Raw genomic sequence first — 23,962 nt, 5'->3', positions numbered from 1 at the left:
GGGACGAGGGGGGGCGCGCGCGCACTTCCCCTCTCGCGCCGCTAACAAAGGTAACAATAACAACAGCTGCGCGCGTCAGAAGCCGACCTGGGGGACTCGCAAAACACGGTCCCGGAAGCCGGAAGGAAAAGAAGATGCCAATTTATACGTTGCGTAAAATAAAAAATAAAAATAAATCCGTCGTTAAACGGCGTTATTACGGAGGGGCTGGCGAGGGGAGGGGAGGGGAGAGGGGGGGGGAGAATCAACGCTTTTGAAGTGCCCGCGAGCGCGCCGACCGGGTTTTCGCTCAATGGGGTTTTTTTTCTTTTTTTTTTTCTGGCTTTTTTAGCGGCGGAGCGGAAAACCCGGAACGACCCCGAACGCGGAGCGCTCCGTCCTTTTCGCGGTGCCTGAGAGAGATTCGAAGACTCGCACAACAACAACAAAAACACAACCAAAACAACAACAACCCTACAACTTGTGGAGGAAACTCGCCCTTTCCGCGCCCCCACCCCTCCCGTGTGTGTGGTGGCGGTGGTGGTGGTGGTGGTGTGGTTATGTGGTGAGGGGCGCTGTGGAATAATAGCGCGTACGTTTATTCCTGCGCCGGGGGGGAGGGAACATGATGATGGCCGGCGGAGCGGCGGATCATAACGGGGTCTTCTCAAGCCCCGACCTGCGCAACCCGCAGCAGCAGCCCCACATGGAGTCGGATCCCACCGACTCCCGCAAGCGACCGCTGGAAACCCCGGCCGAGGAGGCCGGCTGTACCAAGCGCACCAACACGGGAGGTAAGAGACCACCGCCGAGCCGCGCTTTTGCGCTCCCGCAACCTCGTTCGCAAGTCGAGCCGCGACTTGGGCGACAAGGGCCCAGCCTCGGTTCCGTACCGGCGGGCGTCCTAAAAGCGGCCATCCCCCCGACGTATGTCCCACACCCCCCCCACACACCCCCTTAACGCCGCGGCCCGACCCGCGTTTCGCGATGCTTTGCAAGCAGCCCCGCGACACCTGTGCACTTGTCGACCCCCCCCCTCCCCCGAAACGTCGCGCCGTGTCCTTTTGTGCGCAAGTTCGTTCGCGCTAAACCTCAACACGGGGGGGGGGGGCATCTAAGCGGCCCACGTAAACTCCGCTCGGCGGCAGGTAACCGGTGAGCGCCGCTTTTCATCTCCACCACGTTGCCGCGCGTTCGCAAGTCGAACCGCGGCTCGGTCCGAAAAACGGGGGGAGCCCCCAGCCTCGGTTCCGTACCGGCGGGTGTCTTAAAAGGCTGCCGTCCCCCGACATACGTCCCCCCCCCCCAGCCTGCGGCGTCGCCCCGCGTGCAAAACGGACGCCGCGCGCAGCCCGACCCGCGCGTTTCGCGATGCTTTGCAGGCAACCCCGCGACACCTGTGCACTCCTCACCCCCCCCCCCGAAACGTCGCGCCGTGTCCTTTTGTGCGCAAGTTCGTTCGACACGGGGGAGGGGGGGGGGAGTGGGAAGCGTGGCGGTGAGAACGATCAAGTGGCCCCACGTAAACTCTGGTCGGCGTTGCGTTTTGAACTCGGTCACCTTTCCGTATTTCACATCTGGACGTTTGGCGTGACGTCTTTAATTGAGTGTGTGTGTGTGTGGGGGGGGGGTGCAGGGGTGAGGGGGGGGGGTGCACTCTGGTAGGTTGCATAGGAGGGAAATATTCGCCTGCTATGGAGGGAAAAACCCGAAACGACTGCCTCGGCCAGTACTCCCTGTTTGCAAAGATTAACTCGTAACGTGCTGGTCTATCAGCCGCAGTAACTCTGAGCAATACCGGGGCGCTGGAGCTGATCTGGGGACATAACGGACATGCGTTTGTCTCACTGTGTATGAACCTGCTGAAATTGCCAGTTTTCCTAGATCAGACAACAACATATCCATATACCACAACAAAAAAAATTAGTATTTTTATCACCTCACAACCACGAGCACAGCCTTTGGAAAATGGAAAGGGTAAAGGGCGGGTGATGTTTTCACCCCAGAAATGAACTGATGTGGGATTTCTTGCACTTGGCAGTTTGGTCTAAACATGCTTCTCCCAAAGCTGTAGACACAGCTATGTATTAGTACTGCTGAAGTTGGTATTAAATGGGTGGCACGCTAACGTGGGCTACGTTTTACTGCAATACTGACACTTTCCCGCAGAGTGCTGCGAAGGAATAAAGCTCCTCTCCGTCCATAAGCTAGACCCCAGTCCTCAAGGACCCCCTATCCTGCATATGTTCTTTGCAACCCTGCATAGGTACCTGTTTGTAGTTATTCAACCAATCAGCGATGAATTTTGTCAGATGTTGCACACCTTGCATAATTAAGTGCTGCGAGATGATTGGTCGAGTAAGTACAAGCGGGGCCACCTATGCAGGGTTACAATGAAAATCTGCAGGATTAGGGGGTCCTGGAGGACTGGGTTGAGAAACACTGAGCTAGACAAACAGTCTGAGTGTACAAATTCAGTCAATTAATCAGTCAAAACACACACAGAGCTGGGTCTGAGCTGCAGAAACACACTGACGGACTAGATTCCCATCCCATCCAGGTTATTCTCGTGTGGGGGATGAATAAAATTCTGACTTGCCTTATTTGCTTTTGGTTGGCGGTTCGTCATGTTGTCCCATGCTGATTTTTCTTTTCTTTTTTTTACATAGTTTGAATTACCGTGCAGCAGTTACAAACTGAAAACTGTCCAATAACTGTCTGTACTGGGCGGTTTTTGGTTTGTCCCTTATCACATCGCCAACTGGTATCTCGGTTCTTTTATCTTTTGGAGACCATTATTGGTGTCGTTAAATATTATCTACAACCACGGCGATGGTGATTTTCTCCTTTAATTCACCAGATAGGACATGTCAGGAACCTCAAGTATGCCAACGGTGGGAGTGCTAGCTTGCCCTTTCAGGTCTTGGGAGGGCAAAATAAAAACACGTTTCTTTTACTTAAGGGAAGATGTTGGCAGTCGATGGATAAACAAGTACAATGGTGGGGGGTGGTGGCATATACTTTAAAAATCTTGGCACATCTCATTTCCATTTGTTTGAGTATTATAGGGATGAGCTAGTCCGAGAACTTTATCCTAATTGGGCATCAGTGGTGGTTTCCTCACCAGATGGTATGGCCACTCGCTTTGTCTATCTCTTTCTCTGTCTTCTTCATCCATTCAGCAGACCTATTATTATTATTATTACTACTTCTATAAAGCACCATGATTGCATCATCTTAGCTGGCAACACATTCAACATTAGAAAAGAAATGGTTCAAAAACATGAATCATGTTCAGTGCAGTCGGACCATTGCTCCTTTTGACCCCGTTTTAGAGCGGATTTGGCCCTCATATGTCCCGAATTACAAAAAAACAAACTATCCTATGGTCTTGCTGGTTCTGAAAGAATTTGGCTGTCACTTTGCGTAATTCTGTGTGGTTCCTGAAACTGGATCAGTCCAAGCAAATTATCCAATGACAGAAAGGGCCAAATAGAGTGAAACAGCATTTTGAATAGCTAGAATAATGACAGGGATTCTCAAATCACTTGGTAATTTCAGTAATCTTATTAGACACCATTTTACCTCCTGATGACCTTTTATAGTCTGACCGCATGTTTCTCCAAGACGTCCGTGTCTTCTGGTAACAAGGGACACTAGATAGCTTGGATCTAAGCCTTCGCAATTAATAGCAGTGGATGAAAATGCAATATTGACTAAAGCAATTTCTAATCCTCAAGAGAATGTCGTTTCTTTCCTCCAGAGGGAAAACTGTTCCAGATGGCTTCCTAAACAAGGTATCGTTGCTCTGCGTGGAGACCCTGGCCTGCACATCCTGATAAATATCACAGAGAATCCTTTATCATAATTCATATAGGGTTCATTAGCAGTTTATCTTCCCTGACAAATCATTTCCAGGTGCTGAAAAGGAAATAATATGAATATATTATAAGATCTCATGAAAATGCAAAATCCATGGTAAAGGAAAGTCTAGCTAAACCTGGCTGGAAAACTGGTGGTCTTTGTTTTATTACTTTATTCAAGTTAGCAGTGTGACTACAGTGTAATATCTAAGTGATGCGGTAATGTAATATATGCAGTATCACACAGATATTTTGAACACGTGCTAGCGCCATGCACATATTCTAACCTGCGAACTAAGAATATTAAAATGTAATTAAGTTGCGCTGCCACATCGGCGGCCTCGCGCCGATCGGTGAAGCAGCACTGACGGTTTCTAGTTAGTCTGGTGTTGGCGGGCAAAGACCAAAAAAAAAAAGATCACAAACTGTCAAGAGACGCATCTCCACACCACCGGTTTGAGAGATGCACCCCCCTTCTCACACCTCCCTCTCCACCCCAGAAATCACTGGAGACTAGCTAAAACCATTTATTACACTGTCCTTTAGGGCCATTTGGAGGGGGTAAAAAAAAAAAGAACTTGTCTTTGTACGGACCCGTTAAAAGATAACAACCGATGCTCTGGCAAATGAGCTCTCGTGTGAGCTACAACGTTATGCTGAGACATTTGCTAATCGTGTAACCTGTCTGTCTTGCCATGAGCCACGCCAAGGCCTTTTTACGTCGTTTAGTGGAGGGAACAAGACAGCATTGCAGCATAGCATGCCGAGGAGGTAAAATGGCAGCCTTGCTATCGCTTGGTAGGGACAATGTAGCTTATTTGACTGAAAAGCACATTCCTGTTAAAAAACTGTTCGCTTGCGCCGCCCTCAAAGTAACGATGCTCGGGGGTTCAGACCCTTGCTGAAGTCACCCCGTTCACGCAACAGATGCACGAGTAGGCGAACAGCAACGACAGCTGCACAGTCCAGAGCCTTTCATATGTTGTTCTGATCATGTTCCGTGATTAGCCAACGGGTTTTCTGGTCACCGCGGCAAACGGGCTGATCATCTTCACCGATCCTCTTGTGATCGCCGACCCCTTGACTAGTTGATATCGATCACGTTATTCCAACTGAGCCGGTCATTAACGTGATTGGCGGTTGCAACAAAGAGGAGAGCGAGCTCGTGCTCTTTCAAGGCTGAGCCCTTGTTGTGCATTTAGAGACGGCTGGACCATACATCCTCGCTGAATGAGGGAAATTACTCTTCTTTTATCAGCATCGCCCTTCTCTCCTCAAAATGAACATCTCTTTCATTGAATTTGGCTTCTAATTTAACCTATAATTACCCGTACTCGGAGCCCATGTTGCTGGCAACCAAAGGTTGTGTCGCTAAAGGATTACGTATGATCTTGTAATGTTGCTAATGGAAAGGTTGGCACGGGAATATGAGCTCGGGTTTTGTTTTATTTTTTTTGATTTTTTTTTTGTGTGAGAAGGACACAGGTGCCCTTGCAGAGCGGTGTGACGTGAGTGGACTGTGAATTTGCCAGGTGGCAGTGAAATAAAGACCGAGAGAGAGAGAGAGAGAGAGAGAGGGAGGAAGACAGGGCAAGGCGGGGAGAAAGGGAGAGACAGATAGATAGTGAGAGGAAGTGGGGTCTACGGGGAGACCGTGTCTATATATTAGGGGCTCTTTCAGTGAACGAGATTGGTTTATTGGTTGAATTTTCTCAGCGGCACTCGCTCCAAAACCTTGCGGGCCTCAGCGTAGTTCTCGCTGCTAAAACCAAATTAACAGTGAAAATGAGAGCGGCCGAGGAGAAAGGGCTGCCGTTTTCCCGAGGTTCCCCCGGACAGTGCTATTGAGCGGAGCCGAGCTCGCCCATATCGACACATACATGCACATTGCAGTATTTGTCCTCATACGCTCACATAGGCTATCGCTCCGTGTAAGATTTATAGGCGTAGTGATTGGCTTCATCACCCCCCTCCACCATTCTGCGGCACTGCCATTTGCAATGGTTGATGAGCCCCTCCGCCCTCTCAAACATGGCCGTCTAAGGGATTGGGGGCTGGGGAAAGGAGGAAGGGGGAGTGGGGTGCGGGGGGGGGGATTCAGGGGAAGGGGGGGGGGCACGTTCTTTCTCAGATCACTCCCCCTCCATCTCCTTCATCATCCGCTTATGCTACCCGTACTCGTCTTCAGCCGCCGTTGAAGGTCACTCTACGCGCCTTCCCATTCACCTCTCGAAGCGGCGCCCCCAACCACTTCACCTTTGTCACTTTCCACTAAAAAAAAGTGAGTGAATTGACCGCCATACTTTATAGTGCTGCGTCAAAAGAGGCGGAGTAGGGGGGGGGAAATTCAATTTTTTGGGACCGGCATTGGGGGGCGGGTACATGACGTACAGGGGGGAGGAGGATACGGATTGGCCGAGCGAGATGTCAGTCCTCCCTGCTGCTGCAGACGGACAGGCCACTCGATGAATATGGATGAGAGCTGTGAAAAGGGTGATGCGGCAGGGAAGACCCCCCCCCTTTCAAACCGATGCAGGCTTGAACAATGCGTGCCGTCTTTCACTGAAAACACCAAGAGCCTGCATTAGCATTTTCTCAGACAATTGAGGCTCTGGCCGGCTGCAGGCATGGCTTGGATGCTGCGGTGAAATCTCTTTTTGCACCTACTGATGTATTAGACCTCGTTGAAAAAGGTCGACTGGCCGCATTCCTCAGCACCACCGTTGCACCTATGCCTAGCTTAACGTTAAGAGACCCTTTAGTGATTGCGCCCCGGCATTGATGGCGATCTGACAGAGGACTTGTACCAGCAGATCTCAGAATGGGTAAGAGTCCAACTCTTTTTTTTTTTTCCTCGTTTTTTTTTTTCCTTTCTTTTTTTTTCCTTTCTCTGACTTGTTGAATTTATCGGTTGTGCTAAAACCTATCCACGATGCCGTGCACCCGATTCTCTCGCCCGTTCCATCATTGCTCATTTTTGTTCCATCGTCCTTGCTGTCACTCAGCAGCAGGTTGGTCTATTGAAATGCAGAGTGGGTACTTTGAGGGGTAGTGAGGAGGAGGGGGCACGGTCACAAGGCATTTCCTCCTGACCCACCCCCCTCAAGTGACTTAACTAAAACATGTTTGGCTCGGGGGTCCGCGTCCCTTCTTCGAGCCATCCCTGTGGTTTTGGAAATGGGGGTTTGAACTACCACCCCACTGGCTCAGTCTCCCAACGTGCCCCACTGCTCCCATTCCCTGGCGGATTGCAGCAACAGATTGCCATGTTTACTCTACCACATGACGCCATTAAAACCTGTTACTGTGATTTCAGACACTAGGACAGAATTAATTATTGACTAATGACAGCAAACGCTGCTGGCAGGGCGATGGAGGGAATTTTAGTTGGAGCGCTCCCCTGTCCGGGTTTACTTTGGTTGGAGATCGGCAGAAAGTTACGCAGTCGATTTGGGTTTGTCTTTGAACAACAGGTCCTACAGGCAGGATCTGGATTCGGCAGTCGGTACGGTTCAAATTGAATTGTCCGAACAACGGCGATTGGATTGATTGTCCTCTTACAACGGGCAGGAATCAAAAGCCACGCAACAACCATGTCATCCAGACGTGATCTTTGTTTTCCCATCAAGGTCATTTTATTGTCATTATTTGCTGAAGCAGATGGAAAGATGATTGCAACACACCACTGAAATCCAAGAAGCAGGGAAGGCCCCGTGATGAGTACTGCTGGGAGTAGGATTGGCATAAAACGGTTTATCTATCATTTCATTTTCTAGCACGTTCTTAAAAAGAAGGCCACGCAAAAAGCTTCGATCAGCATTCCTAACATTCGTGTTGGGTTTTATTTCGGGAAATCTACGTTTCACGTGAACACAAAGAAAATTCTAGGGTTTGGACAGATTTACTATGGTACATTTGTCCCACGATTGAGGTAAATTGATGTAAATTAAAACCATATTTCCATGAACAAACATCATTGCTGTAAAAAAAAAAAAAAAAACGAAGACGAAAACAGTCACAATCATCGATTTTTGGTTCTCGCACCTCAAAAATGACTTGTGTCAAAGTGAAACATGGGGGAGCATATCAATGCCACTGTGTGCAGGGCTAATTACCGCACGCCATTGAAGCTGCTTTCAATTCCACATTGGTGTGTTCGTTGTGATGTGAATCTAATCAGAGCATCGCTGAGGCAACAGGTGAGTGTCGGTGCAGGGCTATCCATCTCCATCCATTCATTTCCCCCCTCCTCATCGCTCCGGGCAAACCCCCACATTTGTTACCCCGGCACGGGATGCGGCGACACCATCGCCGACCCCGTGGCAATGGCATTCGCCGTCAGGAAACGGGAATCGCTTTTTTATTTCTTCATTTGAGCGCAGGCGTGCGTTAGAGAGCCCCTCGTACGGGCAGATAGATCCTTATTACATTTATGGCTCACCGGAGTGATGTCACCCTTGAGGCAGCTGAAACGATCCGAACATGATGTCATTGCATCGCAATATGCATGCGGAGGGTATCTGACAGCTAACGGCGTGGTGTCCTAGGATTTTAAGACGCACACCGACACAAATACTTTGTCGTTATGTCATCTGTACGACATTTGGGGTACGTCGGGGACCACGATGCTGACGCATTCGCTGATAAAATGTTTTCGATCTTTTTTGTCCTTTACTCTTTCCGGGGTTGCACATCAGTTGCATTCAACAGAGCTACGTCCGAGCACCATACGGGGCCGGTTCCGTTACACTTGGATTAATTATATGACCGGGTTCCTCTCAGATGGGCACAGTGCTCACCTTGATGCTAATTAAGTCTCGATCAGCCATGGAAGAAGGGAAGTTTCCTGACTGTAAGGAGAAACCTGTGCGGCTGCAAATTCTCTTAACTGACGTGTTGTCAATCATTGGCCGATACAAGCCACTTGTAAGCCACCAACCCCCCCACCCCACCCCACCCACCCCCCAAAAAAAAGAAAATGGAGGAGATTTAGACTGCCTTGGCAGTATACCCTTCAGACAAATCTGGGGGATTTCGTCCCATATGCTCTCATCACTTCTATTCATTACTAGGGATCAAGGCTTATTGGCTCCCGTGGACTGCGTGGATCACGGTTTCATATGTTTGCGCCCGGTCCTTGGAGTGCAATATCCCCCCTCATGGCACACAGGCTCCAAATGATGCCAGTAATTTCCACTTTCCTTTAGCTCATGTCAAAATAATGATTAATAGCGTTGGACTTGGCTTCATTCAAACCCCTGAAATTGGTACAGTGTTTTGTCAGAGGTTGCTAAAACCCCTTGAAAACAGTTAAAATTAGACCACTGCAAACTGGAAAGGAGGTCATCATTTACTCCACAAGAAATCTGGGACAGAACACAGAATATGTCACCTCCCTGATAAAAGGTGCCACAGAAGACTACAAAAGACTCGCACTCCACGCACAAAACCCCTCCAGATATTGATCCTGTACCGAGGGGATACAACATGTTTACTTCCTGTGTCCCCGTATATGAGATGCATAAGTGACAAATGCTGTTTGCTGTATGAAAGCCGCGTATTACCGTTCTGAATTGCTGCTTGTTGGACTTATCGGGGCAGGGTACCAATTTGGGGTATATAATATGTGGAGACGCCGTACAAGCTGTGACCCTCTCCGGTTCTGTGTCTGTTCCCCCAGAGGAGGGTGAGTACTTCCTGAAGGTGCTGATCCCCAGCTATGCAGCCGGCTCTATAATTGGCAAGGGCGGGCAGACCATCGTACAACTGCAGAAAGAGACGGGTGCCACCATCAAGCTGTCCAAATCCAAAGATTTCTACCCAGGTAACCATTTTCAGTTGGTAATTAGCAAAATGTTCATTATGAAGGCTTCTATGATGAAAGGACAGTTGTCCGTTTTCCTCACCCGGCCTAATCACCAGTACTGTAACGCGAGGAAATATATTTCAGATATCCGGGTAATTTGGTTAGTCTGAGTAAGAGCGGTTCATTGTCAAACTAAACCAGACATCAAGCCTCAGTAATTTGAAGTAGATTATCCTGATGTCTTTGATAGGACTGAATTTGCAAGTTGATGTCACAGATATCAGATGAAGCATTTAAATCGGAGATCAATTTCTCTGTAAGGATGTTTGTGTGTGTGTGTGTGTAGCAGGGTGCTGACTTAATGTACTGGTGTGTGCATTTGGTATGATGACGGTCTTTTCGTGTTGGTGCAATATAAGAACTGTATCAAATGGGACTGGCTGCCATTTTATTGCAGGACGGAGAGCAAATTCTGTGATGCAGAGGATAAATAGGGTATTTTAAAAACATTAGTCCCATAGTTCGGCCAAATTGAAAAAAAAAAACAAAAAAACAATGGCAACATGGGAAAAGAGGCTCATGCTTTCTAATGACCCCTATCGGATGGAGGTCAACACTGAAGCATCTCATCCTAAAAGCTGGATAGCCCGAGTTAGTCGGAGTGCCTTTGTGTTTGTCCTTCATGCCTCAGAGGAGGACTACAACCTTCTGAAAAATAACAGGTGCCAAGAGCCTTGCTGTTGATTGGGTCCAGATGTCTTCTGTGATAATTAATGGCATCAAATAATCCCAATCCAGCAGTATATTTGACACATTAATGTAGTTAAAATTCATATCTCAACACAGGAAAGAAGTGGGAGTATACATGAACGCAACATGATGCACGTTCTATTCCCCGTATTACCTCCGGCTTGGTCGGGCGTCCCTACAGACACGATTGGCTGTCTCTGCGCCTCCTCTGGTCGGTCGGGGGCGCCTGTTCAGGGGGAGGGGGGAACTGGGGGGAATAGCGTGATCGTCCCATGTACTACGTCCCCCTGGCGAAACTCCTCACTGTCAGGTGAAAAGAAGTGGCTGGTGATTCCACATGCATGGGAGGAGGCATGTGGTAGTCTGCAGCCCTCCCTGGATCGACAGAGGGGGTGGAGCGGCGAGTGGAATGGCTTGGAAGAGTGGGGTAATTGGCTGGGTACAATTGAGGATGAGAAAGGGAGAAAAAATCCCCCTCCACCCCCAAAAAAAAGAATTGTACATGGGAGATTTTTTTCTTTTATATATATAAAATGTTGGTGGCAAAGGGCACCCACTTCATACAATATATTACAGAGACAGAAAAAGCCTTGTTCAGAGCTCAGTCCTGCATCTGAATGGTTTCCTTTTTTTTATCGGCGGAAAACATTCTCTTCTACAACGGTTGGTCACGCGACACCGGGTCTTTAGATGTTTTTTTTTTTGCAGGAAAAATGAAAATAATAAAAATGAAAAACATCACTTTGCATACAATAAACTGCACGGCATGGCTTCTAGTGTGTCCTGTTTATAGGGAGTTTCATGTGAAATACTGCATCGACTGAACTGTGGCAAACAATTACCGAGCAAATGGCAGGGGGGTGGCAAAAACAAAGAACATAGACGTGCACTTTCGGTGTGCTTAGGAATATCTCTGCAGTTCTTTTTTCAGCTTGTTTCTGTTTGCCGGCATGAAAGAACACATGTAGGTTGAACAGGCCTTGAAATTGTGTCCAGCTGTGTTTGGGAGTAGCGAAATATCGCTACTTGGTTGGCATAGGGGGCAAAATAGAAAGCGGTTATCTGTATCCTTATATCTGGCTTTGGTTTTTAGATGTGTTCATAGGCCACCACCTGCTCTGCCCATCCCCCTATTCATTATCATGATGAGTGAGGAGAGCAGTCAGGGAGAGGGGCTGCTGGCAGGGATTTGACTGGGTGGTATTTTGGCCCACCGACGTAAAACGAAACGACTAATGGTGTACGACCACACAATGATCTGGAGTGCCCCTTCCAGAAAAGTCACCACGGGCTACCACTTTGCCACGTCTCAAGCACACGCTAGGCAGACCTGGCCGCTTTCGAGTATGTATGCTTCACGGAGGTTATAACGGCTCGATTTAGATGACAATGAAAGTCTATACTCTTTTTGTCTTGACTTATAGACCAGGTGTCGAAGCTGCACTATGCAAGTTTGGCAGTAGCAGTGCTTGTTGGCTGCAAGCAACGCTACCCCGGCGGTGTCCAGTGACGAAGGCTTGCTGCTGAAACGCCCCATTTATTAACTCGAATTGAATGTATACTGAATAAATTGCACCCAATGGGGATTCAATGCACCAAGTAGTTTCTCTGCGATAGCCTCAAGTGTTCTGGTGCAGGCAGTCCTCTCGCAGTCTTTCCACGCATCGCATATGTCTGGTCAGGCCATATTGACAGTAACGAACAAAGACGGCTCTAGCAAAGGACTAGCGCTAATGCGTTTTCAGTAGTTTGAATAGGTTTCTACACGGCCGCCAACACAAAGTAGATGTTCCAGTGTCGACCCTTTGTTGCCATACGCCACTGCAGCTTTGTAATAGATACTGAAAGCATCACGGAAGTGCCGCTCGCAACAAACAAGCACCGCCCAGCTGTGCCAAAATCACATAGCGTGGCTCTAATAAGGCATATTTAGCATGCCTTAATATAGCATGCTGGCCCCATCATGCATAGATGATGGCCTTGTGTCTTCAGGTGTTAGCGCGCCAAAGTCCACATTTTTTTGTTCAAATCTTGCGCACTTAAAAAAAAAGAGTTTTGGTCATTAAGTTTACACAACAACTCTGAAAAAGTAATCCATCGGCAGTTTTTTCTTTTTTTTTATCCACCCGGTTAACCGTTTTTTTGAGTTATCGGACCATGAAGTTGGATTTGGGGAAACAAAACGAAACAAAACATACTGAAAATGTGGACTTGCCGTGCAAAGGCCTTTATCCTTGCAGCAGCCCTGAACTCATTTTTATCTACAACGCAATCGCAGACTGGCGAGATCAGGAGACAACAACAGATGCAGCCATTTGTTCCTACAATCCTCTGTGCGAAGGTTCCCCCTTAAGAATCCCATTCACCTCACATCCCCCATCCGTCAATGTAAGACATGAAACCATCGGATTCAAAAGGGCTTGTTGGAACTGTACAACTGGGTCCTGCTGTGGCAGACTCAGATGGATGACTGGAGATAGTGAAGGGTGTGGATGATGCATGATTGTGTGTGAGGGAGGGGACGGAGGGGGCAGGCCCAGAAATAGCCTGTTTCAATCTCTCTCTGTGGACGTGACCCTGCCCCAGCTGTACTCAACTTGTTCCAGTGCAAGCCAAGTTTCCTCTTTCCTCCTTTCTGCTCAGCGTATTTCTCAGAGTTTGCGCTGGCAGTTGGGAGAAATAAAGCCAAGATACGATGACACCGTGCTACTGCTCCGCTTCGTGACATACGGGCCTCGCCTCTCTTGTTGTTTTCGTCGTTTGATTTATATCTTTAAGTCTTACCCAAGTGTTTAATGACCGAGTTACTTGAGCCCTCTTGGATGGCGACGTGCTATGCATCCACATACTCGCACTGTGCATTCACGTCATGCATGTGCAGCAGCAGACTAAATAAATTCCCACACCTATACTCACGCATGCGGACACACACACACACACACACACACATATAGCATGTGTGTAGACACACACACACACACACATACAGGTTAAAGCAGCTGCAAAAGAGCTTGGTGACTTCATGATATGAGCTTTGACTTCGAAACAAAAATTCAAGCCCTTTGTGCAGCTGGCCATCAGCCCAACTAGCGTATTGGGTTACCCACTGTACAGCACAAACAGATGGAGTAGTTATGATGTCATAGAAACTATGGACTGATGTTTCGGATTATCCAAATGGTAAAATGTGGATCACAATGTGTGACCTCATACTGGAAAACACCGCTGCTTCATCCACTGTGCAGGGTGAGGTAGTCCTTTTTCGAAAAGGGGCTTCAGAATTCAGACGGCTTTTAGTATAGACTGAAGAAATTCAGATAGTCGTCAGCTCGGTTTAAGCAGTATTAAACTTCGCTAAAACACAATTGGAAGAAGTCAAAATGTTGGAACGTGCGACGGATGCACGATAGGGGTTACAGAATAAAGGGATTATAAAGTGGATCTACTTTTTGTTGTTTTTGCAAGAGGAGGGAGTTTTCCTTTTCAGAATAAATTTGTACTGGGAGTAGCTCAATTTGGTTGTTAGCCATTTCAAAAAAAAAAAAAAGTATCTTAAAATTGAAAATGTTTTTATAATCGTGAAATATCACTTCAAACATCCCAAGTGTAGGACTCAGGACGGACACCGCTGGACTCTAAAAAAGTTTTTTTTCTGTCCTCTTTCCCAGAAGGCTGCACTTAATATGCCAGCGTTCCCTATTTAGAAGATTAAAAGCCCATATAGTCCTAAAATGTGGTTCACAGACACCAGGTTCCTGCATTGTAGCAGCCCATTTAGTGTTGTCTGTTACTCCTAAAGTGAATGCCAGTCTTAACGGTATTTTCATTTTTATCGGCAAGAATCCCCCCCTTGTATTAAGACCACGGACCTGCACTCAGATGAACCAGTGCGTGGCACAGAGGCCACTTCTGTCTGCACTAAATAGGGAAGGAAGTGATGGTATGGTTACTGTCAGGTTTCAGACTTGGAAACCCCGAGGACCTGGAACGTCTGGTGATGACACGGAGTCTGGGCATGCCACGTTTTTTTTTTTTTAAAGTGCCTCCAGTTAATTTACTGGATGTTTAATAAGACATGTTTAAAAAAAAAAACAGTGCCCGGGTGGCGTGGCGGTCTATTCCGTTGCCTACCAACATGGGGATCGCCGGTTTGAGTCCCCGTGTTACCTCCGGCTTGGTCGGGCGTCCCTACAGACACGATTGGCCATGTCCGTGGGTGGGAAGCCGGATGTGGGTGTGTCCTGGTCGCTGCCCTAGCGCCTCCCCTGGTTGGCCGGGGGGTGCCTGTTCGGGGGGGGTGGTGGTGCTGGGGGAAACTCCTTCACTGTCAGGTGAAAAGAAGCGGCTGAAGGAGGCATGTGGTAGTCTGCAGCCCTCCCCGGATCGCCAGAGGGGATGGAGCAGCGACCGGGACTGCTCGGAAGAGTCGGGTAATTGGCCGGATACAACTGGGGAGAGAAAAAAAAGGGGGGGGGGTCCACCAAAAACAAACAAAAACCTCCCAACTTGAAAATCAAGGTGTGCCAAAAACGCAAATGTGAACGCAAGAAACACGTCCGACGACAGAAAGGTGGAACGACAGACGTATCGTACACCATCACGTCACGCGCTATAGATTAGCATTTTCCAAAATGGGAAATTACAACCGCTTTGCTTTTGAATGGAGAAAATGCCTAGGGGGGAAAATGCTAAATAAGAGTTAAATTCTCTTCGCAAAAAGGTCCACAGTGAAGGGGAAGGTTGTAAATTCCCTATTTTAACTCGAGGATCAAGACAGAAGACACTGTTCTTACGCTTGATTTATTGGGGTGGGCTGAAGGCTAGGGAACAAGCTTTACGGGGCAACGACACTCTCCTCGCCCCTCCCGTCATCGAGAGGACGAGCGAACTCTCGCCGTAACACGGACCTCGGGGCAATTATCGTGAAATTCTTCGACTTCAAAGACAGGCGCGGAGGGGGAGTAAGCGTCGCGCAGCCGAGCCCGTAAGTGAAAAAGGTGGAGTACGAAAATCAATGGTTCAGGTTATTTCCAGGAACGACCCCTCCTTCGGTGACTCACTGGCGGCAAAGAGGCTTTAATGGAGTTCAGCTGCGCTCCAAGACTGCGTCTGCTCTCACAGGATATGCAATCCTGCTGATCTGGCAGCAGCGGTCCTCGGGAGGTTTCTCTCTCGGTCCAGAAGAACCCCAAAGGGTTTAAGGAGGACGCAAGGGGCAACGCTCCCACCTCATGGATATGTACTCTCCACTGAGGAAGTTTTGCTATTTTTTATTGCCCCGTTTCTCCCCAATTGTGCCCGTCCAATTACCCCACTCTTCCGAGCCGTCCCGGTCGCTGGCTCCGCCCCCTGTGTCGATCCGGGGGAGGGCTGCAGACTACCACATGCCTCCTCCCATACATGTGGAGTCGCCAGCCCCTTCTCTTCACCTGACAGTGAGGAGTTTCACCAGGGGGACGTATCGTGTGGGAGGATCACGCTATTCCCCCCCAGTTCCCCCTCCCCCCCGGACAGGTGCCCCGACCGACCAGAGGAGGCGCTAGTGCCGCGACCAGGACACATACCCACATCCGGCTCCCCCCCCCCCGCAGACACGGCCAATTGTGTCTGTAGGGACGCCCAACTAAGCTGGAGGTAACACGGGGATTCGAACAGGCGATCCCCGTGTTGGTAGGCGACGGACCGCCACGCCACCCGCAGTTCTTTATGGAGTCACGTAATATCAGTCCGCTAATACGGAGCTGCCGTGAAAATAAGTTTGAAAATATCTTAAATCATGTTTGATTTTTTTTTTTTTAAATGAAATAACTTTTCGTTGTGCTTTAGTGTCCCGTGATTTAGAGATTAGAAGAGGTGGAGCCGGCAAAGATATGGCTGTCATATCAATACCATGACGTGAGACCACATGTCATCTGGGATTTTGATTATTATAACATTGCCACACCGCTTTAATGTTGTCATGCCCGGGTCTTGAGGGCTGCACTACAGCAGAGCGGTATTCCGGACTTCTTCGGCTGTTTTGGCCGAGTGAATTTAATACCGGATGTCTCTTCCTGCTTGCTCATCATACCCACATCACTACTGATTGGCCCTCACAATGTTCTTTTGCGTCAATACAGCACGAAAGCACCAACAGTCACAGACAGACGTCACATCATTGACGTCGAGGTGTCTCGTCAAGCATCTTGTGATATCAGATTTTGTTAAAATCACCCAGCCCTATTACGAAGCATATTGTAAGGCGTCCGGGTGGCGTGGCCGTCTATTCTGTTGCCTACCAGCACGGGGATCGCCGGTTCGAATCTCCGTGTTACCGCCGGCTTGGTCGGGCGTCCCTACAGATACAATTGGCCGTGTCTGCGGGCGGGAAGCCCGATGTGGGTATGTGTCCTGGTCGCTGCACTAGCGCCTCCTCTGGTTGGTCGGGGGGGGCCCTGTTCAGGGGGGGCTGGGGGTAATCGCGTGATCCTCCCGTGTGCTACGACCCCCTGGCAAAACTCCTCACTGTCAGGCGAAAAGAAGCGGCTGGCGACTCCACATGTACGGGAGGAGGCATGTGGTAGTCTGCAGCCCTTCCCGGATCGGCAGAGGGGGGTGGAGCAGCGACCGGGACGGCTCGGAAGAGTGGGGTAATTGGCCGGATACAACTGGGGAGAAAAAGCGGGGGGGGGGGGGGGGATATTGTAAATATTTTCTCCCAATTTTACACAAGCAAATTGAGCAGAACTCTTCACAAAAGACTGTCTCGTTTGTTTGAGTGAATAATACTTCAGTGTAATTACATTTTCAGTGGGGGGGGGGGACACTTTGTTTTTCCATCCATTTTAAATGTTCTCCCGTAAACACGTCGCGAGTGGATGTGGTCTTGATTAGTAGTCCTTACTCAACAACTGCCTAACGGCCTCCACTCTGCCAGATTTGCAGCTTTGTTAATTTACACACAGACACACACACACACACACACACACACATAAACACACCCTGGAATGCCTCCATTTAGCACATTTGCTGCCTTTGAATTTGCGAGGACAGTGTTAAGAGTATCAACGGACGAACCATTTGTGTGACGAATATGTTGTGGCACGGCCTAAAACTGTTAAAACACACCATAAATAAATATAAACGCTGAACTGGCAGAGCCGGAGCTGTGATCAGGACGTGTCGCACACAAAACCCAGCTGATCAGAGGGCGCGTTTAGTAAAAGTTGATGCGCTTTCTCAAATCTCTGCCATACCTGAATTAACCGGCTGGGTTTCTATTTCTATTTTCACGGATTGATAACATCCCTGGAAAATTAAAACACTTCCGCTGGTCAAATGCCAAATATTTTCTGCTTTTATGTCTGAAATACTTCTTTTTTTTTTAAAGCCGGGGGTCCGTGGTTGGATGAAGCGCTTGAGGCATTTTAAATCACAATCGCTACGCCTTAATATGTCAGCCGAAAATGACACGGCGGAAGATGTCCTCGTTCACCTTTTTCAGCTTACACGGTCGCTTCAGTTTGAATGCATATTTTATATATTTTGCACATTACGCGGCTGTGCATCCTTTGCATGTAATGGCCTTTTTACCTTGCTCATCATTTTACCACAAATTGCATTTTAACTCTGTGGCTGCTCTTGGACGCCAATGGAAACCTCATTTCGGATAATCGCCTCTGTTGAATCTCATAAATGATAGAATTTCTATAGAGTTCACATTCGCTACTTTAGTCTATCGTGGGGTATGGCATTTAGAGACGTACCCTGCATGACTTATTGAATACAAATCATAAATTAAACATCTGGCATGGCACATACACGACAAAAAATATATTTAAAGAAGAGCGATGCAGTAATATAACACGAGAATGGAGCGGGTCGATTGGATAGATTTGCGGGCTTCAGTCCATTAGCTCCTCACCAGGAACGGAAGCACCAAGTGTGTTTCTCCAGGGTCCTTACCCTTTTAACTTACCTTAAATGTGCCATTTTTTAAAAAAAAAAATTTTTTTGGCCTGGCTGTCTGTCTTGCAGAATATTTATCAATGACATGCTTGGTTAAATCTTATACGTCACCCCACATTTTTAATTTTTGTGTAAAATTTGCCAAAGCACTATCTAAATATGTGTATTATTGATCACAACAGTGAGACGGTAGAAAGGTCATTCCTTCAGGGCTCCCAGAATGCATTCTCGACCCAAAGGGTTGCCAATCATTTCTTAACGACCAAGGCGGTCATTTTGACGGTTTTTGGATTTTCAAAGTTTAATAACTTTGTGGGGGGAAAAAAGATACAGACCTGCCAATCCCCGAATGCTCCTAAAATTGCATATTTGCATTAAAAATTAATTTTAGATCAATTGCACAAAAAAACTTATAAGATCTACGTAAAACGACCACGAGCTCGTAATTTGTGCGTGATCGTGCGCGTCACGTCACTATTTATGACGTGTTGGTCACATTGTTTCCTCCCTGAAGTTGCAGAGAAATAGTCTAAACTTGATTTTCGATTATTTCCAACATGTCTGGTTACAGACCCACCATGACTACCACCGAGGCATTGCAGTATTTACAGGCGTTGGACACCAGCGATTTTAAATAGGTTGAAAAATAGTATTAAAGTTGTTAAAATGTTCATTTTGGTGTCAGTTAGTTTCATAACAGACATACTAACATATGTAATGCGTTAATATCTCAACTGGGTATTTATCTTGACAGAATATAGAGTTTAAAAACCATGTCGTTCCAGTAGTTTTTAAGTTCTAGTCATTGTTTGGGACTGTTCCAGTAGTTATTCATTTCTTTTTCTTTTATATTTCACGTTTTATAGGCCTTGTGACGTTTGTTAGATTGGCAGTATGTGTTTTCTGTTTTGTTTTTCAGGTAATATTTTCACTTTGTCAATTTTGCTACTCAAGTTCGACCATGTCTCTCTGAAGTTTAAATTGTTTAAAAATAGTATTATATTTGTCATTCTGACTGCCCGTGGTCATTTGAGGTAGGAGTGAAATCCTGGTGGTTCTAGTGCAATACGAAGTACAGGGCCAAACGCAGGCTAAAACGCCATCTTCCCTGCTTCTTCTGATTCAGATTATTTGGCAATGACTTTTGGCCACTCTGACCCAACATTATCCATCTGTTTTGGTATGAACCAGGAGTGTCTTCAAACACTTCTCTTGGCCTAGAAATATATGGGTTTTTCTTCACATTCGGGCAGTTTGACATTTACTTTGTGTTGATGAATGGTTATAGGTAGGGCGAAAAGTGTCACACACTCTGGCTCCGCACACATTTCTCTTTTATTATTTGTCTTTTATTTAGGTGACGTTTCAGCCCTCAGGCCCTCCTCAAGATGTTGATCTTGAGGAGGGCCTGAGGGCTGAAACGTCACCTAAATAAAAGAGAAATGTGTGCGGAGCCAGATCGTGTGACACTTCCAGTGATCGGCGCCTCACTACAACCCTCAGTGTGTGTTACTTTTCGTTTATATGATGAATCGATAGGACGTTTATGAACCTATGTGACTAGCTTACAAGTAAGAGATATCTGGACGAAAGTTGTCTATCTGCGTGTCTCTCAAATGAGAGTTCTCTAAAGTTTTAATGACTGCATGTGGGTAAAATGGCCAGCGTGACACTTACCACTCGCTGAATTACGGTCTTTAATCAGGTTTATGCCGTCTTCAAGGATAAAGAGGACGATATAGTGTCACGCAAGATTATTTACTGCACCGAATGAGTTAAGGCCCATTTCATGTTTTAATAAAAAGGATAGAGAGCAGGCTAGGCGAGGATGATAATAGGGGGAAGCATGTCCGGGGGCGGGGGAGGGGGGGGGGGACGGACACTGGAAGTGGAAAGAAAAAAAAAGGACTCACTGTTCCGTCACCTGTTTCCAAAGCTCGGCCCCTTAACCATGGCAACGAAATGCTTGTAGGGTCTTCAGTGTGTGGGTGTAGAAAGACGCCGATGAGAGGAACAAGTGTGTGTGTATTCTGTTGGCGCTGCGGGGCGAGCACAAGGCTCCGTGTTGCCGAGCGCTGAAAGGGTTACATCATTGAAGAGGAATCCTTTATCCCCCTGTGGCTTGCTAACCAAGCAAGGTTTTAAGCCGTTTCTATGCCGATTGTATAAATGGGGGGAAGCAATGGATAGTTTAACAATTAGTCGTCTTTGTGAAATGTTAGTGCATTTATTTCCCATCACTGCGACACAATAAGTACATACTGTTTAGTCCCATGGTCAGCAAAAGGCTGGACTACTACCCTATCTGCTCTCCAGCATAGATTTAGTAGGCCAGGAAACATGACTGTAACTGATCCTTTGTTGCATCTTTTCTCCCTCTCTCTCGCTCTCTCGACGCAGGAACAACAGAACGTGTGTGCTTGATACAAGGCACAGTCGAGGCACTCAATGGCGTCCACAACTTCATTGCAGAGAAAGTCCGCGAGATGCCCCAGAGCGCTCAGAAAACTGAACCCGTCAGCATATTGCAACCACAGACCACCGTCAACCCTGACCGCGTCAAACAGGTGAGCCACGCTCACAAGCATGTACAAAGGGCCTCAAATTCTGTAGCGATCTCACCGTAATCTGGCCTGTTTAATATTCGGTGGAAACAATGCCTGAACACCTTGTTGCCAGTATTACTGGTTCTCTGGGCCATGACCCAGAGCAGGGTAGGGTCAGGAAAATGTGAGGGTATGGTGGGTTATTTTTACCCCAAGTCTTTAGCTAGACAGAGCCGTGTGGCAGCTGCAGCCTAAACCCCTGGGATTAACAAATCGCTGAGTAAAGAGGGGGCTGGTATAGTATTGACTCAGAGAGACGGCCCTCTCTCTCTCTGTCTCCCATTTCTACTCTTAAATCTCCCTCTCCTCCCCTCTCTCTATTTCAATGTCTTCATTTCTCCACAGGCTAAACTGATAGTACCCAATAGCACTGCTGGTCTTATCATTGGCAAAGGTGGCGCCACTGTAAAAGCAGTGATGGAGCAGTCGGGGGCTTGGGTGCAGCTCTCCCAGAAGCCAGAGGGCATCAACCTGCAGGAGCGTGTGGTTACCATCAGTGGAGAGCCTGAGCAGAACCGCAAGGCCGTGGAAATCATAGTGCAGAAGATCCAGGAGGACCCCCAGAGTAGCAGCTGCCTCAACATCAGCTATTCCAACATCTCCGGCCCAGTCGCCAACTCCAACCCCACCGGTTCCCCCTACGCTAACTCCGCTGAGGTGCTGCCCAATGCAGCCGCTGCAGCTGCCACTGCCTCCAGCCTCCTAGGTCAAGCCGGCCTGACAGGAATGGGCGCCTTCCCAGCCGCCATGTCCAGCTTTTCTGGCAATGATCTGCTGGCCATCACCTCAGCCCTCAACACACTGGCCAGCTACGGCTACAACACTAACACCTTGGGCCTGGGCCTCAACCCTGCAGCCGCATCTGGAGTCCTCGCTGCTGTGGCGGCCAGCGCTAATCCAGCTGCGGCAGCGGCGGCTAACCTCCTGGCGTCCTACGCAAACGACGCCTCCAGCAGTGCCGGCCACCCTGCGGCAGGCCTGGGTGGGTTCTCCCTAGGTTCTTTAGCTGCTGCCACAGGGGCTTCCAACGGTTACCTAAATGCTTCATCCCCATTGATGGCGTCCTCGCTACTGGCGACAGAGAAGCTAGCTGATGGCGCCAAGGACGTGGTTGAGATTGCCGTGCCCGAGAATTTGGTGGGAGCCATTTTGGGGAAAGGAGGGAAAACGCTGGTAGAGTACCAGGAGCTAACGGGCGCCCGCATCCAGATCTCCAAAAAGGGCGAATTCATTCCTGGTACGCGGAACCGTAAAGTTACCATAACAGGGTCGCCAGCCGCTACACAAGCAGCGCAGTATCTGATCAGCCAGCGGATCACATATGAGCAAGGCGTGCGCGCTACTAACCCACAAAAGGTTGGCTAAAAGGGAAAAATAAGAGGAAAGAGAGAAAGGATGAAGACAGAGGTAGTAGGGAATCAAGAGAGTCACCGATGGGGGTTTGAAAAAAAAAAAAAAAAAAAGAGAAACGTCCAAATATCTGTTCAATATTTCAGTATCAAATGAGAGAATCAAAAAGGAGGAGGTGGGGGAGACAACCAAGATAAGTGTGTGTGATATGTGAATGTGTTTTTAGGACCGATGTCCTGATGTTTTTTAAAAGTTTGTGTCGAGTCCTTTTGATGACGGTGATCAGAGTAAGCTGAACTGGTTCACTGCCAAGTTGCAGATCCAAGGGTGAGGACCTCACGTTTTCACCCTCCTCCAAAACCTCATAGCTGTTTTTTCTTGTTTTGGGTCTTTTTTCTTTTCTTTTTTTTTCCTTTGGTTGATTTGATTTTTTTTTTTCCAGTCACAAATCTCAGCTCCCGGTGAGTTGAGTGTCAGTTGAAGTTCCAGTCAGCTAACAGGGCTGTTTCACAAACCTTGCTCTTTGAATACAACGCAGATGGCGTTGTTCACACGGGAGGGGTCATATAATGAGCACCTGAGGTCATCTCAGACGAGCAATCTCAATTCAATTTCTTTAATAAAAACCGCATCTGTTTTGACATATGTTGAATTCTGGCTCATACCATGATTGAAGTTTCAAAATTTGGGTATTTTATTATTTTCTTCCATTATTTATTGACATGGTCTCATTAAAACACATAAGATTATTTAAACCTGTGAATTCAGGTTGATCTGAATGTAAAAACAATATTAGCCTATTGCTATTTTCATTTACAGGGATCAAATATTGTGTTGCAGTGAAAGAAATGTATAATTCAAACCCAGTCTGAACTTCACCGTTATTGTCTGCGAGTAAAGTTCAGGGGTTAAATAATCAATGTGAGAGGATAGAGGAGACACACAGGAATGTACAAATATACTTTACATCCACACATATAGATGTGACGTTCCCACAAATGTACAAACACTAAAACATAGTTGCATATTCACTCAAATACAGCTACAAACGTAGAGAAACGTTGTTAATTAACCCTTTCTTGGTGCTAATGGGATTAGACGTAGAGTTCCTCTCCACAAACACCTAATTCAGAACCTTGTGGCGAAAATTTACTTGGTTTTAAAAATGCTGTGGACATGGTTTTTTTTTTTTTCCTTCCTAGAAATTGGCGATAATCCTTATTTCACCTGACAATATTTTTGCCTTAGACACACATTACTCAAGCCTAAGAAATAACTGAGGACAGACGGCACTAGAACGCAGGTCGAGGTAGCTCAAACTGTCCTTCACCTGAACCAACACATCTCACCACCGTTTTTGCAAATGAACAAAAACATTCGTGTTTGAAAGAGAAAAGCTGTATGAACCAATATCTGTGAACAAAGAAACTATTGCCTTTACGTCAAGGGTACCAAATAGTCAGGAGACGTATACCAACAGGAGGGAAAGTAGAACGACTTGAAAGAAGGTTTGGACTCGAGGCGTCTTGCGAGCCGTCCTTCTTCATTTGCATCAAGACAAATTGATCCTGCAGCTTAAGCAAAAGGTGGGCGCTCACCACCACCACCACCGGGGCGTAGCTCACGATAAAAACATCACACAAATATTTTTGGTCTTGTTT

The 23,962-nt window shown here is 47.4% G+C and overlaps 1 protein-coding gene across 1 annotated transcript; it reads left to right on the top strand.

Annotated features, from left to right (window-relative positions):
• Positions 1–540: 540 nt before the first annotated feature.
• On the top strand, positions 541–22,922 carry LOC130117091 (RNA-binding protein Nova-1-like). The gene is made up of 4 exons (XM_056285238.1): positions 541–773; positions 9,523–9,666; positions 20,746–20,912; positions 21,297–22,922. The coding sequence occupies exons 1-4, from the start codon at positions 605–607 to the stop codon at positions 22,314–22,316; spliced, it is 1,500 nt and encodes a 499-aa protein (XP_056141213.1). The 5' UTR covers positions 541–604; the 3' UTR covers positions 22,317–22,922.
• The last annotated feature ends 1,040 nt before the right edge of the window (positions 22,923–23,962 follow it).

This window comes from Lampris incognitus, chromosome 8 (genome assembly GCF_029633865.1).
Source record: "Lampris incognitus isolate fLamInc1 chromosome 8, fLamInc1.hap2, whole genome shotgun sequence".
In the NCBI taxonomy this organism is placed as follows: domain Eukaryota; kingdom Metazoa; phylum Chordata; class Actinopteri; order Lampriformes; family Lampridae; genus Lampris; species Lampris incognitus.
Note: the sequence above shows the minus strand (reverse complement) of the source record. Positions and strands in the feature narration are given on the sequence as shown.

Coding starts and splice junctions, on each gene's coding strand:
- LOC130117091 (XM_056285238.1), top strand. CDS start 605: ATGATGATGGCCGGCGGAGCGGCGGATCATAACGGGGTCTTCTCAAGC. Junction 774..9,522: donor CAAGCGCACCAACACGGGAG/GTAAGAGACCAC, acceptor CTGTTCCCCCAG/AGGAGGGTGAGTACTTCCTG. Junction 9,667..20,745: donor ATCCAAAGATTTCTACCCAG/GTAACCATTTTC, acceptor CTCTCGACGCAG/GAACAACAGAACGTGTGTGC.